Source organism: Bombus pyrosoma, linkage group LG12 (assembly GCF_014825855.1).
Source record: "Bombus pyrosoma isolate SC7728 linkage group LG12, ASM1482585v1, whole genome shotgun sequence".
Lineage (NCBI taxonomy): Eukaryota > Metazoa > Arthropoda > Insecta > Hymenoptera > Apidae > Bombus > Bombus pyrosoma.
In genome coordinates, this window is record NC_057781.1 from 8,866,295 (window position 1) to 8,886,102 (window position 19,808).

Consider the following 19,808-nt stretch of genomic DNA (forward strand, 5'->3'; position numbering starts at 1 on the left):
TTCCTTTTTAATTCATTTGTTGAAGTTATTTATAGGACTCTTGGATTAAATTTAATTCGAGCGAACTCGAAATCGTTGTTTGTGTAATAAAAGCGTAAGAATAATCCCGACTGCACTAATTAAATTTGATCATTTTTTTCAAATACAAAATATCATTATTTAAAATGATCATTAAGAAATATTTAAAAAATTTGGAACTATCATTATTTAAATCAATAGAATATTTGTGCAACCGGGTATGTACTTAAATATATTTTTAACACTATCGTAAAATTTTTTACATAATTCGACAGAACTGTAAAATGAAACGCTATCATATCGTTTTTCTCGGAACTACTTAACCTTCCAAAATGTTAACTTTATGGTCAATTATAAATGTTTAAGTTTATCGACTATCAAAAAGGCACGAATCGTAAATAATCTCTACCGTAAAGTTCGCATTAATTGCGACGATATCCTGTAGAAAGCATGTGCGTTGTGATTATGTAAGATAATTTACGGAAACAATCAACGTATAATCTTTGGTTATATATATTAAAAAAAATACATAATAAAGTAAAAAAAATCCTATATATATAGATTGTTTATGTCTATCTTCATCATTGCAGGAGTCAAAAACCTTTCGATCTATACGAGATTATATGATTTCTACAGTTTTACAGGGACTCAAAATGTAAATCACAATTCCATAAAAAATACGGATACTGAACGATTTTTCCTACGCTTTTTAAACCATATTTCATCTATTATTTAATTTTTAATGATAGTCATCAATAGTTTTATAGCCAGCAAGCTGTTATGGACCCTATGTTATTTATTTTTTTTCTTTTTCTTTTTTTCCTTTTTGGCACTTACGTCTATTAAGTAGACTTCAAAGCGAGTATCATTAGATTATTCTAAGTAATAAACCTGGCTAGTATTCTTAATATGAATTGTAACCATTAGTCCTCGAATATCTCTAACATGTCTACGACAGACTAATTTACCACGTAAAATTTCCCCTATAAAAAATTCTTATATTTATTTTCTTGTATTTGACAAACAATCATTTTCATTTCAACTTTTATTTAACTTACCTTCGGTAATGCTAATAGGTTCATTCAATGAAAATACTGTTTGCTTCCAATGTGTTGGAGGCGAATAAGGTCCCGTACTAAAATAAATTGGATTGTCCAAGTCAAAGAAGATATCAAAATAGCCAACAATCGCAGTTAACGATCCAGTCTTTTTTACTTTAAATTCGAAAGGCGATGAAAAATTTACGCAATCTTTTGTTACTTTGTATAAATCGAATGCTTGTATCTCAACAGTGCTAGTTATTAATTCGTCGGCGTTACAAATCTCTATACTCGGTTCACGTAAAACCTCCGCTTTCATACAGCTCATTTTAAAACCATACACGTTTGACCAATAATCAATGAGTTCGACATATCTCCCTACAAAAATTGATAAGATAAAAATAATAAAATAGAAAGAGTAAATTTAAAAATATTATATAATTCTATTATTTCGAAGATACATACTAGTATCTCCACTTCCCACAATACTGAGTGTGCATCTATTAGGAAGAAGTATTCCGCCAGGAGTCAAATAGTTATCTCTCGCATATATCACTGTATCTAACATACCCTCGAATAGAAGGAAATATCCCATCCACTCAGACACAATCGCATCTACTTTATCTTCATCGAGATTAATGTCTTCCAGCCGACCTTTTTTTAAAGTGATAATGTCACTTAAATTATTTTCTCTATGATATATTAAAAAAGATCATGTTAGATAAGAAAAACCAAATATTGAAAGTGCTATTTACTATATTCTATTTACCTCACTATATCGATTGCATGATATATTACATTTGATTGATCAACACTAATTACTTTGCGACATCCAGTTTTTGCTGCAAACATAGACAAAATTCCAGTTCCACAACCAACATCTAATACCACACAATTACTAAATCTGTTAGCATTTGTTAAGAATGCATCTCTATAACTTTCGGTTCGTACTTTGTCCTGTAAAAATAATTGTACTCATTATTAAGGAATCATATTCATTATTAAAAAAATATACATATACATACTGTTAACATCTCATGGTGTATGGCAAAATGGCTGTAAATATTAAAGTAACCCTTATCAACATTACAATTAGAATTACCAGAAGAGCTGAGAGTATTGTTTTCATCTAAATCACCATCTAAGATCAATTTTTGTGCTTTTTCTGCCATTTCATCTATTTGCTAGAATTGAATGTTTTAATATCTGCTTTATTTGGCATATAGACATTAAGCTTTTTATGTGAATACCTGTATTGCCAAAAGACATGCTGATTCACGTTGTTCCAATTGTGCTCTAAGTGTTTGTATTGTTCTTTGTAATTCAGCAAAATGTGCCTCAGATAATGTGACACACCCATTTTCTGAATTCACAGTATATGCAATAGGTTTCGTTGTCTTTTCTTCTAAATCTTCAATATCTTTATGTGCAGAAATAATGAATGAAAATCAAATATAATTTAAGAAACACTAATTTATAATGAATTTAATTGTATTCATATTTACCAAACATTAACCAAGGGTCATCTTCTATAACAGGTCTTAAGTATTCCTCACTTTCCCATGTTTTTATATTCAATGCATTTAACTGATCAGGTAAAACATTTTTATGTCTAATAAAATTAATCAATTTGATGTACGAATAAGTATCTAAAGAATGTTTGATTATAAAGTTTTTTAAATCAAATCTATGTGAAGCTATTAGATGCTCTAATGCCATAGAAAAGTTATTGGCAACTTCATTACAAAAAAGGCACGGTATAGATTCAAAATCTTCTGTCACTTCTTCCCAATCATCTCCGCTATCATCATCACTTGTTCCATCCATTTCACATTCGTAATTATCTTTTGAAGAAATAGCTAAGGAATGAAAAACATTAAAAGCAATCAACTTTATATTAAGTGTTATCAATAATATTAAAATTTATTATCAATGGAAAAATGCAATGGTTTGGTAATTCAGAAAATTACTGAATAAATTTTAAAATATTTATATAATTTTTTAAATTATTATTATATTAGATAAACAATATCAAAAATTTTCGAAATAATCAAAATGTAATATGTGACTGCTAGCTATAAATGTTTATTCTTAATTTGTATTATATATAAGTATATAAATAACAAAATATTATATATACCTTGATCTGTCATTTTGCAATTAATTATATAATGAATGAAGTGAATTTGCTACAGTTATTCTTATAGAGACGAGATTGTTTAAAATTTTCAAGGTTAGAGATTCCACTCATCCGTACACGTGCAGAACCTGGTAAAAGCTCTGGCTTAATGTCAAATCAATATTTTCTATTTCACATCACGTTCCTAGCCAATACAAACTTTTTGGCGTAGATGGTCCTCTTTAAACTATAATTTAATATTTATTGATTCGACTTGACATCAAATGCTCTTGACCTTTTTAAGCTTTTTTTATCCTCTTAATGAATCTTGCACTGAAACTGGAACACTTTCTCCGATATGTAACATACAACGGAACTTCGACCTACCCTATAAATTCTATAACTTCTATGTAGTTCTTGACATATGATGAAATAAAATGGTTCTTCTTATAAACATTAAGCATTTTATGTAAATCATTATTTAATCATATTTCTTCAACAATTAATTTGTCATCGGACAAATTTTGCGCCGGTGATTATGAAAGTTGTCTGAGTAGAAAATTAAAAAGTCTCATTTATTATTTAGTACATATTACATCGATTTATGCCACAGTAACATAAAATATTTTCGTAAATTTGTTCAGCAGTTAAAAATCTTGTAATTAATTAAAAATTTTATCTAAAAGAGAATGTGTACTACAAAAGTAAGAATTTGTCGTGAAATACTTTATTTTATCATGAGAAAGTATTTTTACCCAAATGTAAAGGTCTAAATATCTAAATATCTTGAAAAAAAGAATATAAAACTTACTCCACTTTCATAATCATCAACGCAATTATGAATGGAAATTTCAGGAATTTTCAAAACTGTTTCGAACGCAACACGCAACAACATTGCGATGAAAGTCGATAACAATCGATAAAAACTTTACATACATTTGTAGCATAGAACGTAGCAAGCAGCTAACAGGAAATACATATGTGATAGCTAAAAATCTTGAACATTTTTCATTTAGTTACGTTTAATTTGTTTGATTTATAATACGACAATGATTTTCCCTCCCGATATATGGGAACATATATTTTTGTATGTCGATCCGCTAACACTTATAAATTTGAAAATAATTTGTAAATGTTGGAAGGAAATTATCGATAAAGTTTTGCAGGTAAGTAATTATAATTTTTACTATAAAACTTGAGTGCTCTTAACAGAATGAGTATGTATACTCGCATAATACATTATTATTAATACATATTCGTATTTAATCTCCCAATTATTTTTCTGGCTTATTCGTTATAGCAAAGTACCCTGTGGCATAAATTGTGCAAAGATAAAATTCCTGAACATTTTTGGACCACTTTATGCGAAACATTGAGTCCAAAGAAATATACTAATTTTTATGAGAAACATGATGTTAAATTTTGGATAGCTATGTATAAATTATGGATTAAATGCAAAAACATGAAAAAATGTAATGCACAAAGTAAATGTATTAAGCCATTAAAAGACCATCATTCAGAATATATTACTTGTATAGATACTTCAGGTAATACATTAAAGATACAAAATTGTATTTAATATTTATAACAAATTTTTTTTGTAGGAAATCTATTAGCAATGGGGACATCTGCAGGATTCGTTTATTTTTACAATATTCCCAATTTACGTACAAGCAAACATATAGTTGATCATATGGAATATATAGAAAGTGTAAAGCTTCTCAGAGATGGTATTTATAAATTTTACTAAATAAAAATCTGTCAAGAAGGCTTCTAATTAATCATTTGTATTTTATAGAAACAAGTATTGTTTGTATATCTAGTTCTATAAATAATCACATATGCTTTTGGGATGTGAGTACATTGAAGCCAATTGATAAAACCCGTGGAAAGTTAATTTGGTATGATTTAAAGGACACAAAACTATAATCAAAACAATCAGTGTGATCATTACTAAATATTAAACATTTCATAGTACAAGTTACAGTTATTGCTATATCGCCATGCATAATATAATAAGTATTGTGGGATCAATACCAAAAACTGTGTATGAACTTGATTCAGATAATATTATTGCTATTGGTGCAGACAATAATAAAGTAATAATAATGGAGTAACTATATAAAGAAATTATAATTTCTTGATTTATTATTTAAATTAAATTGTGATTTAGGTACTTTTATATACAAAAGGAGGGTGCTGTGTAGATTTGACTTTGAATACAAATCAAAAGGATTATACACTGATACATGTAAACTCTTATACACGTGTTCAACCACTAAATATAAGAATTCGTCGTTATTATGTATTTAAACCAAATATAATTGCCTGTATTACAGGTAAGAAATTATATACACTAAACAGATATATAAAATAGTCATATAAAATTAATAAAATATTTCAATAATGCAATTGTTATAGAATATGGATATGTGGGTTTTTTAGTACAAGGAAAAGAATGGAAGATCTATAATTTATTTCCTATTTTACATGGAACACCTACTGCAATTTTAATATATGCGCATGTGCTCATTTTGGGATTGGACTCAGGTAATCTTTCTATTTAATATAAGATTATTTACAATTGTATTAAATAATTACTTCTGTATAGGAAATGTTCATATATATTATATAAACGATTTTGGAGCAATTGATTTTAATACTATTAATTCAAACAAATTGTGTCCTGACTCCTCAACTGTTATTTCATTAAATATAATGGTTAATATTGAGGAATATTTAATTATTGGTTACCACAAAAAATTCTATATTGTTAAGTTTATGTGATATACTCTTTAAGCAAACCAAAATGTAATTATAAGTCTAATGTAAAATTTCTTATAAATTAAGTTTTATTTATAATATAATAATAAATGAAAATTTGAGTTTTTGATTGTAATTATTAAGAAGTTGTTTACTATAGCGCAAAAAATATTTTTGTTATAAAAATTTGTACTGTACAAAAATACACTGTAATACTAGTATAAAAATGGTAAAAGTATGTGTTATGCTTTATAATTCTGTGCTGTTCCAGTTCCATATGTAGCATCCCATTCAACATAAGTTGTTAGACTTGATTCTGATACACTAGGACGTACATGTACCAGTGCTTCCTTGAAATCATCGACTGTTACTTGTCTGACATCTTCTTTTCTAATATTCTCTAATTGACTAAATGGAATACTTCTAATTGGTCCCATGCTAGCTTCTTTACATAAATTCGACATATCGGCTCCGGAATATCCTTTTGACTGTTCAGCTACATTATTTATATCTTCTTCAGTAAGATTATGTGGAACAGTTATTAATAAATTATTTATGATCTGTTTACGAGCTTGGAATTCAGGTAGAGGAACATACAATCTTTTAACCAGTCGTCTACGTGCTGCCTCGTCTAGTTCGTGTGGTCTATTTGTTGCTCCTACAATTAAAATGCGATCTTCATCTGCAGTTGCAGCTCCATCTAATTGCACCAAAAATTCAGTTTTTAATCTCCTAGAACTTTCGTGCTCAGTTTCAGATCTTTGAGTGAGCAGCGAATCTATTTCATCAACAAAAATCACTGATGGCTGATAAACCTTAGCAACAGCGAATAACGCTCTGACCATTTTTTCTCCCTCACCTATCCACTTTGAAGTTAAAGAGCTTGCAGATATTGAAAAAAATGTTGATTTGCTTTGCGATGCTATACATTTTCCTATAAGTGTTTTCCCTGTACCTGGTGGACCAAATAATAAAATTCCTTTAGGTGGTCGACGTAAACCAGTGAATATATCAGGTCTCAACATAGGATATACAACTACTTCCTTTATAATCTTTTTCGCGTATTCTAAACCAGCTATATCATCCCAGCAAATAGTTGTCTTTGAATCCATTATTTCATTCTTGATTAGTTCAACCATTTTTGATTCTACATTTTTTAATCTCTCATCTTCCATTGCGTCACTTTCATTATTGTACATGTTTTCCTGAGTTTTCTCTTTTTCCCTTTTAAATGGACAAACAAATTTAGAATTAACAGATCCCTTCCCTCCTAGAGTCTTTTTCTGCATTGGCTTATTAGCTTTCATTTGCTGCACATTTAGTTCATCCCTAGCAGTTTTGAAAAAGCTCATTTTAGATTTAACAGTGTTAGAATCTTCTTCATTATGTTGAACAGAAACTTGTGTTTTTAATTTCATATTATTTCTGTAGTAATTCAATTGATCCTGATTATTTTTAGATGCTTTAAATGGATCTTCTCTTGTAAATTTAAAGTTTGATCTAGATTCAAACTTGACAAGCCTTTGTCGCGCATAAATTTGATTTTCTTGATTGACAGAATAAGTCTTAGGTTGTTTATTATAATTCATTTGTGTGCTAATACTTTCATCTGTAGAGCTATTGGATGAAAATAAAGATTTATCAATTTCACATTGCGTGTTATTTTCAACTTCTTTTTTACTACTTGCATTTGAACTCTGACTAAGATGTGGTGTTGCTTGAGTACTTATCTTTCTATTTCTTGGTTCAGTTTCTTTATTTTTCCATATATTAATGATATTCTCCACTTGTCTATCATTAAATAATCTTTTATGACATGGCATGGTATTATTATCTTGGCAAGGTAAACATTTCACAAAATTTAGTGCCATATTTATATCGCATAAACCTGATTTCCATTTCTGTGGATTACTATTGATCTTTGGTGTTTGTAACTTACATTGTTTCCAATAATTATTTATCCCATCTCTATTTTCCATTAAGTTTTGATAATCTTCCAAACTTCTTTGAAGTAGACAAGCTGCTACATCTTCTGATTCACTAAATGAAATAATTTATGTATGTATTTGATACATTGAATATATTACTTATATCTGAATAGGAGATAAAATTATAGAACTTACCACTGTTTTGCTGTTAAATATTTCATAGCAAAACATCTACGTTCAATGTCTACAACTTCTGTATCATCTTTATCATTTTTTGAAAATTTTAGGATGTGATATGCAGCTAAGAAATTATTCTTCTCCTTATTAATTTCTGCATCAATAGTAGCCATATTTGTCTCTCAAAAATATTATATTAACATAAATTTTATTTAATCTTCTATTATACTGTAGCATAAATAAACAGTCAGTTGTTAATTACTTTTTCAATTCGTCAATTAGAAAGGAACAATTAACAAAACATATGTAACTACTATCGATGATAATAAAATTTATAATGTAATTATTTATACAAATGTATAATTTCTAATTTCAAATCAATAACATTCACATTCATAATTTGGGATTTGGACTTTTCTGTCTCACATTCTGAAATACCGATCGTGAAAAAAATCACCGAGATTTTTACGCCCCCTGTACCTTGTCCATAATAAGATCTCTGTTTTTTTAACGATCGGTACTGCTACTTGACTATTGTTGAATCGGTAACATTGGAAACAACATCAAAATGGTAATATAACCTAAACTGTGCGACAAAAATATATATTGAATAATGCCCCTATCCTGTTATTCACTTGTGGTTTGATTTATATACATGTTATTTTTATTCTTAATTTATAAATAAAAGATTAATCTTAACATAAAAATGGCAAATATACGTAAATAGTGTATTAATATTTTATAAATTGTGTGTGTGTTTTTTTTAAATTGTTAGTTTATGGTATCACACCGTATCACTTAAATTTTTACATTTTTAAGTTTCCTATACTAAGCCTTGCTAATATTAAAATAATACAAATTAATGATGAAACATCAATATTCATTTTTATTCCATAATTGTTCATGCTAGTGGGAAATAAATTCTACATTTGGTATCCCTGCGAAAAGGCATGCTGTCTCAAAACGGCAATAAAATGAAATAAAACTGAGCTGCAAAAAATTTTATTTAACCGTACAGCGTTTAGGTAGTACAAAATATCCAAATTAATAAATTACTTAAATATTTGATGACGCTGGCACTATGTTTGATATTATTTTTATAGACTAAACTACAAAGCAAGTTTTATATTGATGTTGACTTTTGACTCTGAGAAATACATTTCTGGTACAATTGTTCTAGTGGTTCATTCAACAAGGTAGGGAGGGTCTTTTCAATTTATTATACACTTATATATTTCATTATAATGTGATAATCATTGATTCATCTTTCCGCAAGCATTTGGTATTACAATACGACTCATGTCGCAACAGAAAATAATTTGCATATATAAGCTCTGTAACTATTTAACTGGATACTTCTTTTTCTACATTAAAAACATAATTCAAGATTAGTGTGTCTGAAAATATATATTAATAACTCTTAGGTATTTATTTGCAACATCACATGTACAAAGTGGTTAAAGCTAAAGTAAAAAACATTGAAAATTACGATATACTCCGATTAATTGCCGAACCTAACCTCAAACTCGATCTTTTAAGACTGAAAGGAAATGTCAGTTTAGCCAGTATAAACCAGCTATATTACGGATCCTTTAAATCTTCTTAATCTTTTATATTACTTACATTGTTGCTGCGTGGTAAGTAGTTTATTTATACTATTTCTTTTTATACTATTTCAATATATGGACAAATTAGTTTTATGCCTCTTTTGATATTGACTTATTATTGTTTTGTCAATTCATATTTTTTATTCTCTTAATGAAGCAAAATTGAAAATATCTTTATAAATATATATATTACATATTTAGTTACTAAATTAACAAAATCAAAACTTATATAAATTAGATATAACAGTCTATCGTAATTAATGTCAATTGAAAATATTTATAAATTATTAATATGTTATTAAGAGTTTTATTAATAATATATTTATTTTTGAGAATCATGTACCTATTCATTATATTAGGAACTTTAATATACTAATTATTACATATTAATTAATAGGTAAGGACTGTGTATAATAAGTAAATAAATATATCAATTATTATATTTTATGGTAATTCATGTAAACATTAAATTATTTTTTTTAGTTAAAAGAGGGATGCCACGCAGCAAGCGTAGAGCGCCCTCTAGCACAAATCATCATACGCCTATTGAAATGTCACCTAGTGCTCATGAAGAGGGTATATCGAGGCATCCTTCAAAAAGACTTAGACATACATCTAGGTAAATTGTGTTACAACAAATTTGAACTTATGTTATATGTATAAACCAATAACAATTTGAAGTTAAACTTTATAACTGTATCACATTGTTGGATCCTTTTATGTTAAATACAATAAACATATTACTTCCTTCCAGTGCGAGACGTTATTCAAAAACAGAAGATGTTTCAACTGCTTCATCTTTTTCCCAAAAACGTTGTATCACGTGGTTTAGAGAATATACAACACCTGATGATTCAGATACTCTTGGGCCTGAAGGAATGGAAAAGTTTTGTGAGGATATTGGTGTAGAACCTGAAAATGTAGTAATGCTTGTTCTTGCATATAAAATGAATGCCCGACAAATGGGTTTCTTTACACTAAGCGAATGGTTAAAAGGTCTTTCGGACTTACAGTGTGATTCTATTAGTAAAATACAACAGAAACTTGAGTACCTAAGGAATCAATTAAATGATCCACATACATTTAAGGGAATATACAGATATGCTTATGATTTTGCTAGAGTAAGTATTATATTTTGTATGTATTAAAACTTTTGCAAACATGTATATGTATTATACACCATATTTTAGGACAAAGATCAAAGAAGTATGGATATGGAAACAGCAAGAGTTATGTTACAATTACTTTTGGGAAAACATTGGCCATTGTTTACACAATTCGCGCAGTTCCTAGATCAATCGAAGTACAAAGTGATCAATAAAGATCAGTGGTGCAACATTTTAGAATTTTCTCGTACAATCAATCATGATTTAGCTAATTATGATTTAGATGGAGCATGTGTGTAATCGCATAATGTCACTGACAAATATATTTTAATTACGTGCATACTTTACATATAGTTCATGCATTTTTTACAGGGCCAGTAATGCTTGATGAATTTGTTGAATGGCTAAAAATACAACGTGGTGAAGAAGCTTCTTCAACAGAAGCTAGGGGCAGCTGAAACATTCAATAATAATAGTCTACTAAAATAAAAAGAACTCATCTCTTCTATCACCATATTTTGTTAATAACGAAATTTCTGTTTCTATCATAACCTCGCAACATTTCAATTATCATCATTCGTACTACCTTTTTTATTAATCAATGATAATGTAAGTAGTTTATCTTAATATGATTTTACACAGTTCTAAGTGGACTCTGGTTACAAATTTTCTAGATTATTCTTAATTACTTATCACCATTCATTGCTAGTCCAAGGTTCGTCGCAGAAATTCTTGTGATTAAAAATAAATATATTTTCATATAAGATTTACTTGTGCAATTTATAAAATATAATTTCTATTATAAAATGGAAAAAGTAGAACACAGTGTATATTACCTATAAAGTTTTGTATAAAAGAGATAAATTTTTTATTGCTGTTTTAAATCTTATTTTCATAAATTAATAAAATTGTAATAGCTTTATATTTTAGATATTAATAAGTATAACAAATTTTTATTTTGATTTACTATAAGTTGAACAGTATAAAATTACAAGTGAAGTTATTCATAAACATATATCCAAAATTCTTTTTACAGTGTTTAAGTATGTTTCATATAAAAATGTTTACAAAATTTAGACATATGTGTATAACTATTATCACGAAATATTTAATAATCACGAATGTTATTAAGTAGGTTCATAAATAAAATAACATGTATAGTATGTAAGTGCTATTACAATGTTTAATATCTAAAATACAATAGAACACATTGGTACATATTACTTAGCTCACATAAAATAATTCCTATACATGACATAAATATCGATGTACATTAGAATATCGAATTTCTTATTAAATCAATATAACACTTATGCAATATTGAAATTAAATTTATTTCGAAATATTCGGTAAGATAATACACTATTATGTTTTTATTCAATGCAAGAAATTTAAACAGGATTGAGTATATTTTTGTAATAAAAATCAAATATACGTATATTTTTTAATCGGTTTCACTAATTTAGAGAGGTATAATACGCTCTTTTTTAAATATGTTTCTCGTCATAAAAATTTTTGCGACAACTGAAATGGATTAAATGTATGGTGATTGTTCAAATAATTTGTATTATATTTTAGCTCAATCAATTGCCAATTTTTACCAGATTTAATCGCGAGTAGTTGGACATACATCGCGATTCTGAATTTTATTTAATAAACAAATTTGTCCAGTAATAATAACATAGGAAATTATTGCGGTAATATTATAAATTAGTTCAATTATTACATCAAAGTTGCTTAATTATGTGTATGTGTATATTTTTTCCTGCATGAGCACTTCTATTACAAATAATGTTATCATTAATGATATAATATAAAATTAAATTTAAAATTTCGCTCATAACTTCCAAATTAATAGTAATCTTAATTCACGAATGAAAAAAGTATCTAATGGAAAATTATAAACCCATACATCATAATGAAGAAATTAGAAACAAGAATTAAAAATCATCGTATATCGCTGCAATACAACTGCGATGTGGAGAATGTAATGTAATGACGAAGGTAAAATAAATAAAATACTTTTTTCAATAAATGTATATTTTCTTTATTTACATAATGATGTTCTTTTTCTTTCTCTATCTTTCTCCGTGTGTGTGTGTGTGTGTGTGTGTGTATTTCTCCATCCACACATTATAGTTTTTGGATATAATCAATTGTCTTAGATTTTAAACCTAAGTTAATCTTCAATCCTAAACATAAAACCTAGGATTATAACCTATAAATAGATAGCTAACCTGTGGTAATAATGTTAATGATGTTCTCTAATCGTTATATAAAGGTCTAAAATTATACTTTTCAATTTCTACATAAACAATTTCATATATCTAGTGAATGTATCAATACTTTCATAATATTAAGTGCTAGTGTCTAGCGTATTTAAAAATCGCGCCAATATTTATAAGCGCACATACATATTTATATATTTTGTACATACATGCTACACGTATTTGTATTTCAATTTAAATAGAAAATATGAAGTATTATAAACAAACATCGATGATTTAATACATTTAAACATGTTTTACATTGATATCATTTTTTATTTTTGTAAAAAGAAAATTCAATTAATATAGCAAAGATGTAGGTAGCATGATAACGTTACTAACGGGTTTGAAAATTATTTTAACCCGGCAGTTTTATTTTTATTCGATCGTGGGGCGAACACAGTTTAAAATAAACATGCAATAGTCTAGTGACGTCTGGATAGATCTGTTCCCTTTTTAATACGATGCAGAAGCAGTGCCAGTCTCAGTATTGCGTTAGAGACTTTCGAAAGAGATACCGGCAATCAAACTTTTAACATTTAAATTTCTAATATTTCAAAGAAAATCATATAATATTTAGTTCTTGGTACGTATTATAGTGTTTTACATATGTGTGTATTGGTATTATTCATAATTTCTTCTTGACATAGCAATTATGTATTAAGTACTATTTTTTTTAAATTTATACATATGCTGTGTAAATAATATACTATAATTTATTTAAATAATTGTTATATTAAACTGTTTTATAACATGAATATTTTTCTGAAGCAATGCATAATTAATTTTTTTTATTAAAAAACGTTTAGTTAAACAACATGACAAAAACAACAAATTTGACTGCGCATGAATGGAAGGAGAAGGGCAATGTGGAATTCAATAAAGGAAATTGGTCAGAAGCTTTAAGTTGTTATACAAATGCATTGAAACTTACAAATGAAGATAATTCAGAGAAAGCTATATATTATAAGAATCGTGCAGCTACATATTTAAAACAAGAAAAATATAATAAAGCAATTGAAGATTGTGATGAAGCTCTTAAAATATCTCCAAATGATCCAAAAGCATTGTTTCGTCGATGTCAAGCATTAGAAGCATTGGAAAGATACGAAGAAGCATATCGTGATGCAAGATACATTATTTCTGCAGATCCTGGCAATAAAGCAATTCAACCTATTGCTGCAAAGTTACATGAAATTGTCCAAGAAAGATATAGACAAAATTCTCGTGTTAGTGTAAAGGTTTGTATATTAGCATTCATTATATAACATGATAGATCAATTACAAAGTGTATTTTAAAACTTTTACATAGTTGAAACTATGAAAATATCTTTTTCTATAATATACTAACCAGTACATGAATATGTTCTTTTAAAGGTATCACAAATGATAGATATAGCTTTCGAAATAAAAGGAGATAGTGAAAAACGAGAAACAGCAATGAACAATTTACTTGTTCTTGCTCGGGAAAGAGCTGGAGCAGAAATAATGTTTAATGATGGAGTAGTCTCTAAAATAATAAAGATGCTTAAACTTGAGAAAAGTGAGGAAATAATAACAATTGGTGTTCGAATTATTGCAGAATTATGTAAAGATAACATTAATAGAACTGAAACTATTATAAAGCAAATTGGTATACCTTGGTGTTTAGAGATGATCAACAGTATAATTGCAGAAAGAGTAAATGCTGCTCAATATTGTTTACAGGTTAGTAAATTTAATAAATATGAAAAATTGTTATTTTCAACGTTAAGATGTATGTTCATCTTAATATCTTTTTAAAATTATGTTTACAGACAATACTAAACACATATAGTGGAATGACTAACAAACCAGATTCAAAACCAAACAAAGAATTGTGTGATAAATACAACAAGGAGATAGATACTATTTTATCTTGTTTACTGTACAGTGTAACAAGCAGAACAATTTCTGGACTAGCTAGAGATGCAATTATAGAACTTATTATGCGTAACATCCACTATACTGCATTAAATTGGGCAGAACGATTAGTTGAACTTCATGGTTTGAAACGTTTAATGGAAGTAGCTAGTGAGCTTGAAGAATATAAATATGAATCCTCAATGCACATTACATCATCTACTAGAACTATAACAAGTGTGTGTTTGGCAAGAATTTATGAAAATATGTATTATGATGCAGCAAAAGAAAAATTTAGAAATGCTATTGATGAATATATAAAAGATAAACTACTAACACCAGATATAGAATCTAAGGTAAATAATATATTTGTTTAATCTTTGATGAAAGCTATATTATGAAAAATATAAATTTGTAATATATTTATTCGTGTCATATTATTCTTTTAAATAGGTTCGTGTTGTAGTTGCAATAACAACTTTATTGCTTGGTCCACTAGATGTTGGAAATACAATAATTGCTAAGGGAGGTATTTTAGAAATGATACTTGTTATGGCAGGAACAGAAGATCTATTACAACAAAAAGTTGCTTGCGAATGTATTATTGCCGCTGCATCCAAAAAAGACAAAGCTACCACAATTATCAATCAAGGCGTGAATATATTAAAGAAGTTGTACCAATCTAAAGATGATTCTATTAGAGTACGTGCTTTAGTAGGATTGTGTAAATTAGGTAGTTCAGGTGGTACAGATGCTACAATAAGACCATTTGCTGATGGAGCAACGAAAAAATTGGCTGAAGCTTGTAGAAGGTTTTTAATTAACCCTAAAAAACAAAAAGATATGAGAAAATGGGCAGTGGAAGGATTATCATATCTTACTTTTGATGCCGAAGTCAAAGAAAAATTAATTGAAGATGTACAAGCAGTTCAAGCAATGATAGAACTGGCCAAAACTGGAGATCAGTCTGTAATTTATGGCGTCGTTACTACATTAGTGAATTTATGTAATGCATATGATAAACAAGAACTTATACCAGAAATGATTGAGTTAGCGAAATTTGCAAAACATCATATACCAGAAGAACATGAGTTAGATGATATAGATTTTGTAAATAAAAGAGTAATTGCATTAGCTAACGCCGGTGTAACATATGCCTTAGTCGCACTTTCTAAAACAGAAAGCCAAAATAGCAAAGAACTAATAGCACGTGTATTTAATGCAATTTGTAGTCAACCGGATGTACGAGGAATTGTTGTTCAACAAGGTGGAGGAAAAGCACTTTTACCATTAGCTCTAGATGGCACAGATAAAGGAAAAAAACAAGCATCACAAGCTCTCGCACGATTAGGAATTACAATAAATCCAGAAGTTGCATTTCCTGGACAAAGAATAATGGAGGTAGTTCGACCATTTTTAAATCTTTTAAATCCAGAATGCTCTGCACTTGAAAACTTTGAAGCTTTAATGGCCTTATGCAACTTAGCCGGTGTTAATGATAGTATTCGAAAACGAATTTTAAAAGAAGGAGGCTTCCAAAAAGTTGAAGCTTATATGTATGAAGATCATGAAATGTTAAAACGTGCATCCACGCAGGTTATAAATAATTTAATGATGTGTGAAGACACTATTAAGTATTATGAACAAGAAAACGATAGAGTTAAATATCTGGTCATTCTTTGTGAAGATGAAGATGTAGATACAAGCATGGCGGCAGCAGGGGCCTTAGCAATGTTAACATCAATTAGCATAAAGTCTTGCATAAAAATATTTGATTCAAAGGATTGGTTAGAATCACTACATTATTTACTTGCTAATCCAAATTCTGATTTACAACATAGAGGGATTATAATAGTTTTAAATATGATGAAAAGTACAAAAGATGTAGCAAGTAGAATGATTGAAACTGATGTAATGGAAATTTTAATGGCTTTGACAAAGAGTGATACAGTGGAAAACAAAAAAATTAAAGAATTAGCAGCTAAAGCATTAGAAGCTGCAGCAGAATGGAAACTTATTAGGAAAAGTGAAAATGAAGAACAAGTACCACAAAATACAAATAATTTGGAAAATATTGAATAAATATATACAGTATGCACTTAATTTAATTTTGGTGTGTAAAGAATATCTAATAATGAATATTTATCATAATACCGCAAGGTGCCTAAAGAAAGATTATCAATTTCATCTTTCATAGCAAACAACACAATAAAATATTTAAGTAATACGTAAGTATTTTTAGACATAGTTAAATTGTAAAAATATTGCATTTATTAATATTCTAATATTATACATATAATATAGTTATATAAAAAATATAGAACTATTTATTTAATGCCTAAAAATCTAAATTATTTAATTTAATATAAATAATAATATACTATATATTTGTATACATTTATGTATATGTACAAGTTTCATAGTGTGCAATATTTTCAGTATAACATTAAATCTAGTATTATTTAGCTATTCTTATGATATTAACTGACTTATAATATACTGTTTTACATTTGTCAAAAATAGATTCAAAAATTTTTAAGATGAAAATATACATTATAATTTAAAAAATGGATGATTTAAAGCTTGATCTGCAGTAAGACGTGTTTTGTAATCTAAATCCAATAACCTTAGTAGAAGATGATAAGCTTCTTTTGGAAACTGAGTGTCCAATGATACCTTAAAATATAAATATTTTTTAACATAAAATCTTTAATACATTACATTGCATATTATTTAAAAACAAAAATATTATACTTGAATTCTTAATTATATTTATGAATAAATGTTAAATTATAGAAGATACCTTTTCACATGTGTTATGATCTTTATTATTTAATAAACCTTTATTTCTTTTTTGTAATTTCTGACATAAAGATACAATATCAACCCCTGGTATATCTTCACTAAAGATAACTTTTTTTCCTGAATTATCAAAGAAAGATTTAAAATATATAAAGTAAGCAAAATGATAAATTAGAACAAACCAAAGAAAGTAAGAGACTACAATATAAATTGTATAAAAAAAATGATTTTTTTCAAACCTAATTTGCGTGCACACTGTTGCATTTTATTTGACCCAAATATAGTTGTTATTTCTGCTAAAGCTGTACAATCATCTGGTGAAAGAAAAAATGGTTGAGTACCACTAAGAATACAGAGCATAATTACTCCACTTGCCCAAATATCAATTGCTGGTGTTTGTGAAGGATGCTTTAGTAAAACTTCCGGAGCACGAAAACCTGGTGTACCAGCTCTTGGGGCTGTCTGTTCTGGTCTTGATATACATAATGAACAAACTTTTGCTTTACCAAAGCAGTAACACTTGTCTTCTGTACCTTTTCTTCTTCTATCAAGAGAAAGATTTAAACTATTCTGCAAAAATATTAGAGAGTAACAACATACGTTTTTTAAAGAAACTTCTTCTACAATTGTAAATAATTGATACATTACTTCATCCGTTCTTTTCCTTTTAACAACTTGTGTTTCAGAATTAAGTAATTTAAGATTGTTAGATTTTTTCTCTGCTATATATTCTTGTGCTAATCCAAAATCAACTAACAAGTATCTATTAAGAAATACAAAATTAAGATAATATATTCATATGAATATAATTTATGCTGTTATACCTTTTGTTGCATCTATCATATAAAAAATTACTGGGTTTGACATCTCTATGTATAATATTAAATTTATGAACCCTTCGTAATGCAGTTAATAATGCAATCATATAATCTTTTGTTTCCTGTACAGTCATATCTTGTACATATTCCTATTTAATATTATTAAATTTTAAGATTATTAAACTCTTATTTATAATATTATGAAATTAAGATTAATTGAGATATAAGAAGTGAAGTATTTTACCGAAAATTTATCATGCCTCATATATGGCATTACAAATATTACTGTTTCAAAATTTCGTAAACATAATTCTAATCCAACTACATAATCTTTTCCTCTGAAAAAGAAATTATAAATATATATTTATATACATATTGTTTGCATTTCAATCAAGCTTAAAATATCAATTACCCGATCTGTTGCATACATTGTAATTCTCGTTCAATTTTTTCAGGATGTCTAGTAGGAACTAAATGTTTCAATGCAAATTTTTTAGAACCGTCAGATAGTTTTAAAGTAGCTAAGTACACAGAACTGAAAGTTCCTTCTCCAACTTTTCCATGTACATGAAATAAATCTTTTATTAGTGGAATTGTATTTTTAACAGCAACATTATTTTCTGAAATTGTATATTATTAAGTTTTTTATTTTTCTCTATAATTTCAACAAATTTTTGTAAATAAAGTCTTTTACCATCATCATTATCTTCTTCCATTTGAATTTTTTCTTCCATGACTTCAATATATCATTTAATTTACTTAATTGAATAATCAAATAACTATTTTAAAATTACTTAGTTTAAGAAATTAATAATTTCACTGTTTAATATTAAGAATTTAGCTGTCACGTGTATGATAACCTATTAAATATTAGACATTGGCGCCATTCTAAATATTTAAAACATGCATATATTAATGGTGTTTAAATAATAAAGTAAAATATCACATTAATAAAAAATGTATAGATTTAGAATCTAATTATTGTATAATGATATTCATTTTTAGTGAAAACAAATTTTATTTGATATTTTATTACAATTGAAATTTGCAATTTCATTTCTCAAATAAGTTTTTACGCTTAATATGTAAAAATGTAATAATTATTTCAAATTTATATACCTATGCAGATTTATAATGTGTATAAATTTCTTCCAAAATACATATTTTTTAGAATTAACACTATTAGGTAATACGTGTATATACATACTTAGGAATTCTTATGTGTATATATATGTAACAAGCAGCAAGCTGGTATATTCATCGTTAAAAAAAATTTCGGTTA

General features: G+C 27.4%; 6 protein-coding genes across 15 annotated transcripts; 3 read left to right on the forward strand and 3 right to left on the reverse strand.

Annotated features, from left to right (window-relative positions):
* Nucleotides 1-318: 318 nt before the first annotated feature.
* Nucleotides 319-3,520, reverse strand: LOC122573706 (protein arginine N-methyltransferase 3). The gene is made up of 9 exons (XM_043740457.1): nucleotides 3,398-3,520; nucleotides 3,199-3,326; nucleotides 2,564-2,917; nucleotides 2,309-2,478; nucleotides 2,084-2,242; nucleotides 1,828-2,015; nucleotides 1,524-1,750; nucleotides 1,077-1,436; nucleotides 319-1,001 (listed from the first exon to the last, which is right to left on the reverse strand). The coding sequence occupies exons 2-9, from the start codon at nucleotides 3,209-3,211 to the stop codon at nucleotides 892-894; spliced, it is 1,581 nt and encodes a 526-aa protein (XP_043596392.1). The 5' UTR covers nucleotides 3,212-3,326; nucleotides 3,398-3,520; the 3' UTR covers nucleotides 319-891.
* A 692-nt stretch (nucleotides 3,521-4,212) lies between these two features.
* LOC122573709 lies at nucleotides 4,213-6,104 on the forward strand. The gene is made up of 8 exons (XM_043740463.1): nucleotides 4,213-4,343; nucleotides 4,478-4,724; nucleotides 4,782-4,907; nucleotides 4,976-5,078; nucleotides 5,153-5,276; nucleotides 5,351-5,516; nucleotides 5,599-5,727; nucleotides 5,789-6,104. The coding sequence occupies exons 1-8, from the start codon at nucleotides 4,227-4,229 to the stop codon at nucleotides 5,962-5,964; spliced, it is 1,188 nt and encodes a 395-aa protein (XP_043596398.1). The 5' UTR covers nucleotides 4,213-4,226; the 3' UTR covers nucleotides 5,965-6,104.
* Nucleotides 6,007-8,471, reverse strand: LOC122573705 (fidgetin-like protein 1). Of its 2 annotated transcripts, XM_043740456.1 has the most exons (3): nucleotides 8,064-8,471; nucleotides 6,538-7,980; nucleotides 6,315-6,436 (listed from the first exon to the last, which is right to left on the reverse strand). In XM_043740456.1, the coding sequence occupies exons 1-3, from the start codon at nucleotides 8,216-8,218 to the stop codon at nucleotides 6,433-6,435; spliced, it is 1,602 nt and encodes a 533-aa protein (XP_043596391.1). In that variant the 5' UTR covers nucleotides 8,219-8,471; the 3' UTR covers nucleotides 6,315-6,432. The 2 variants fall into 2 exon arrangements, with proteins under 2 accessions (XP_043596390.1, XP_043596391.1); XM_043740455.1 differs by having other exon boundaries at nucleotides 6,007-7,980; nucleotides 8,064-8,468.
* Nucleotides 8,472-8,929: 458 nt separating this feature from the next.
* On the forward strand, nucleotides 8,930-12,793 carry LOC122573711 (DCN1-like protein 5). 4 transcript variants are annotated; one of them, XM_043740469.1, is made up of 7 exons: nucleotides 8,930-9,070; nucleotides 9,149-9,241; nucleotides 9,470-9,682; nucleotides 10,136-10,271; nucleotides 10,407-10,773; nucleotides 10,843-11,050; nucleotides 11,131-12,793. In XM_043740469.1, exons 4-7 carry the CDS (start codon nucleotides 10,147-10,149, stop codon nucleotides 11,214-11,216), a joined length of 786 nt encoding a protein of 261 aa, XP_043596404.1. In that variant the 5' UTR covers nucleotides 8,930-9,070; nucleotides 9,149-9,241; nucleotides 9,470-9,682; nucleotides 10,136-10,146; the 3' UTR covers nucleotides 11,217-12,793. The 4 variants fall into 4 exon arrangements, with proteins under 4 accessions (XP_043596404.1, XP_043596407.1, XP_043596406.1 ...); XM_043740472.1 differs by lacking the exon at nucleotides 9,470-9,682; XM_043740471.1 differs by lacking the exons at nucleotides 8,930-9,070; nucleotides 9,149-9,241 and adding an exon at nucleotides 9,248-9,381.
* A 580-nt stretch (nucleotides 12,794-13,373) lies between these two features.
* Nucleotides 13,374-19,119, forward strand: LOC122573308 (protein unc-45 homolog B). 3 transcript variants are annotated; one of them, XM_043739463.1, is made up of 6 exons: nucleotides 13,374-13,611; nucleotides 13,835-14,266; nucleotides 14,403-14,732; nucleotides 14,822-15,262; nucleotides 15,360-17,134; nucleotides 18,982-19,119. In XM_043739463.1, the coding sequence occupies exons 2-5, from the start codon at nucleotides 13,844-13,846 to the stop codon at nucleotides 16,986-16,988; spliced, it is 2,823 nt and encodes a 940-aa protein (XP_043595398.1). In that variant the 5' UTR covers nucleotides 13,374-13,611; nucleotides 13,835-13,843; the 3' UTR covers nucleotides 16,989-17,134; nucleotides 18,982-19,119. The 3 variants fall into 3 exon arrangements, with proteins under 3 accessions (XP_043595398.1, XP_043595399.1, XP_043595397.1); XM_043739464.1 differs by lacking the exon at nucleotides 18,982-19,119 and adding an exon at nucleotides 18,011-18,055; XM_043739462.1 differs by lacking the exon at nucleotides 18,982-19,119 and adding an exon at nucleotides 17,430-17,708.
* On the reverse strand, nucleotides 17,443-19,778 carry LOC122573309 (cell division cycle 7-related protein kinase-like). Of its 4 annotated transcripts, XM_043739466.1 has the most exons (9): nucleotides 19,646-19,778; nucleotides 19,221-19,414; nucleotides 18,939-19,146; nucleotides 18,771-18,864; nucleotides 18,533-18,675; nucleotides 18,357-18,471; nucleotides 17,948-18,278; nucleotides 17,710-17,828; nucleotides 17,443-17,582 (listed from the first exon to the last, which is right to left on the reverse strand). In XM_043739466.1, the coding sequence occupies exons 2-9, from the start codon at nucleotides 19,258-19,260 to the stop codon at nucleotides 17,460-17,462; spliced, it is 1,173 nt and encodes a 390-aa protein (XP_043595401.1). In that variant the 5' UTR covers nucleotides 19,261-19,414; nucleotides 19,646-19,778; the 3' UTR covers nucleotides 17,443-17,459. The 4 variants fall into 4 exon arrangements, with proteins under 4 accessions (XP_043595401.1, XP_043595400.1, XP_043595402.1 ...); XM_043739465.1 differs by having other exon boundaries at nucleotides 17,948-18,471; XM_043739467.1 differs by lacking the exon at nucleotides 17,710-17,828 and having other exon boundaries at nucleotides 17,948-18,471.
* Between the last annotated feature and the right edge of the window lie 30 nt (nucleotides 19,779-19,808).

Bases quoted from the DNA above. Each gene is read 5' to 3' on its own strand.
- LOC122573706 (XM_043740457.1), bottom strand. The intron at 2,243-2,308 runs GTATTCACATAA...ATTCAATTCTAG, and splicing joins CATGTCTTTTGGCAATACAG to CAAATAGATGAAATGGCAGA. The intron at 1,437-1,523 runs GTATGTATCTTC...CAATTTTTGTAG, and splicing joins TGTGGGAAGTGGAGATACTA to GGAGATATGTCGAACTCATT.
- LOC122573709 (XM_043740463.1), top strand. From the start codon at position 4,227: ATGATTTTCCCTCCCGATATATGGGAACATATATTTTTGTATGTCGAT. The intron at 4,908-4,975 runs GTATTTATAAAT...TGTATTTTATAG, and splicing joins TGTAAAGCTTCTCAGAGATG to AAACAAGTATTGTTTGTATA. The intron at 5,079-5,152 runs GTATGATTTAAA...AACATTTCATAG, and splicing joins ACCCGTGGAAAGTTAATTTG to TACAAGTTACAGTTATTGCT.
- LOC122573705 (XM_043740455.1), bottom strand. From the start codon at position 8,218: ATGGCTACTATTGATGCAGAAATTAATAAGGAGAAGAATAATTTCTTA. The intron at 7,981-8,063 runs GTAAGTTCTATA...TATTTCATTTAG, and splicing joins TATTTAACAGCAAAACAGTG to TGAATCAGAAGATGTAGCAG.
- LOC122573309 (XM_043739465.1), bottom strand. From the start codon at position 19,260: ATGGAAGAAAAAATTCAAATGGAAGAAGATAATGATGATG. The intron at 18,472-18,532 runs GTATAACAGCAT...ATTTCTTAATAG, and splicing joins TATGATAGATGCAACAAAAG to ATACTTGTTAGTTGATTTTG. The intron at 17,583-17,709 runs GTATCTTCTATA...TTATATTTTAAG, and splicing joins ATCATAACACATGTGAAAAG to GTATCATTGGACACTCAGTT.
- LOC122573308 (XM_043739463.1), top strand. From the start codon at position 13,844: ATGACAAAAACAACAAATTTGACTGCGCATGAATGGAAGGAGAAGGGC. The intron at 14,267-14,402 runs GTTTGTATATTA...GTTCTTTTAAAG, and splicing joins ATTCTCGTGTTAGTGTAAAG to GTATCACAAATGATAGATAT. The intron at 15,263-15,359 runs GTAAATAATATA...TCTTTTAAATAG, and splicing joins CACCAGATATAGAATCTAAG to GTTCGTGTTGTAGTTGCAAT.
- LOC122573711 (XM_043740469.1), top strand. From the start codon at position 10,147: ATGCCACGCAGCAAGCGTAGAGCGCCCTCTAGCACAAATCATCATACG. The intron at 10,272-10,406 runs GTAAATTGTGTT...ACTTCCTTCCAG, and splicing joins AGACTTAGACATACATCTAG to TGCGAGACGTTATTCAAAAA. The intron at 10,774-10,842 runs GTAAGTATTATA...ACCATATTTTAG, and splicing joins ATGCTTATGATTTTGCTAGA to GACAAAGATCAAAGAAGTAT.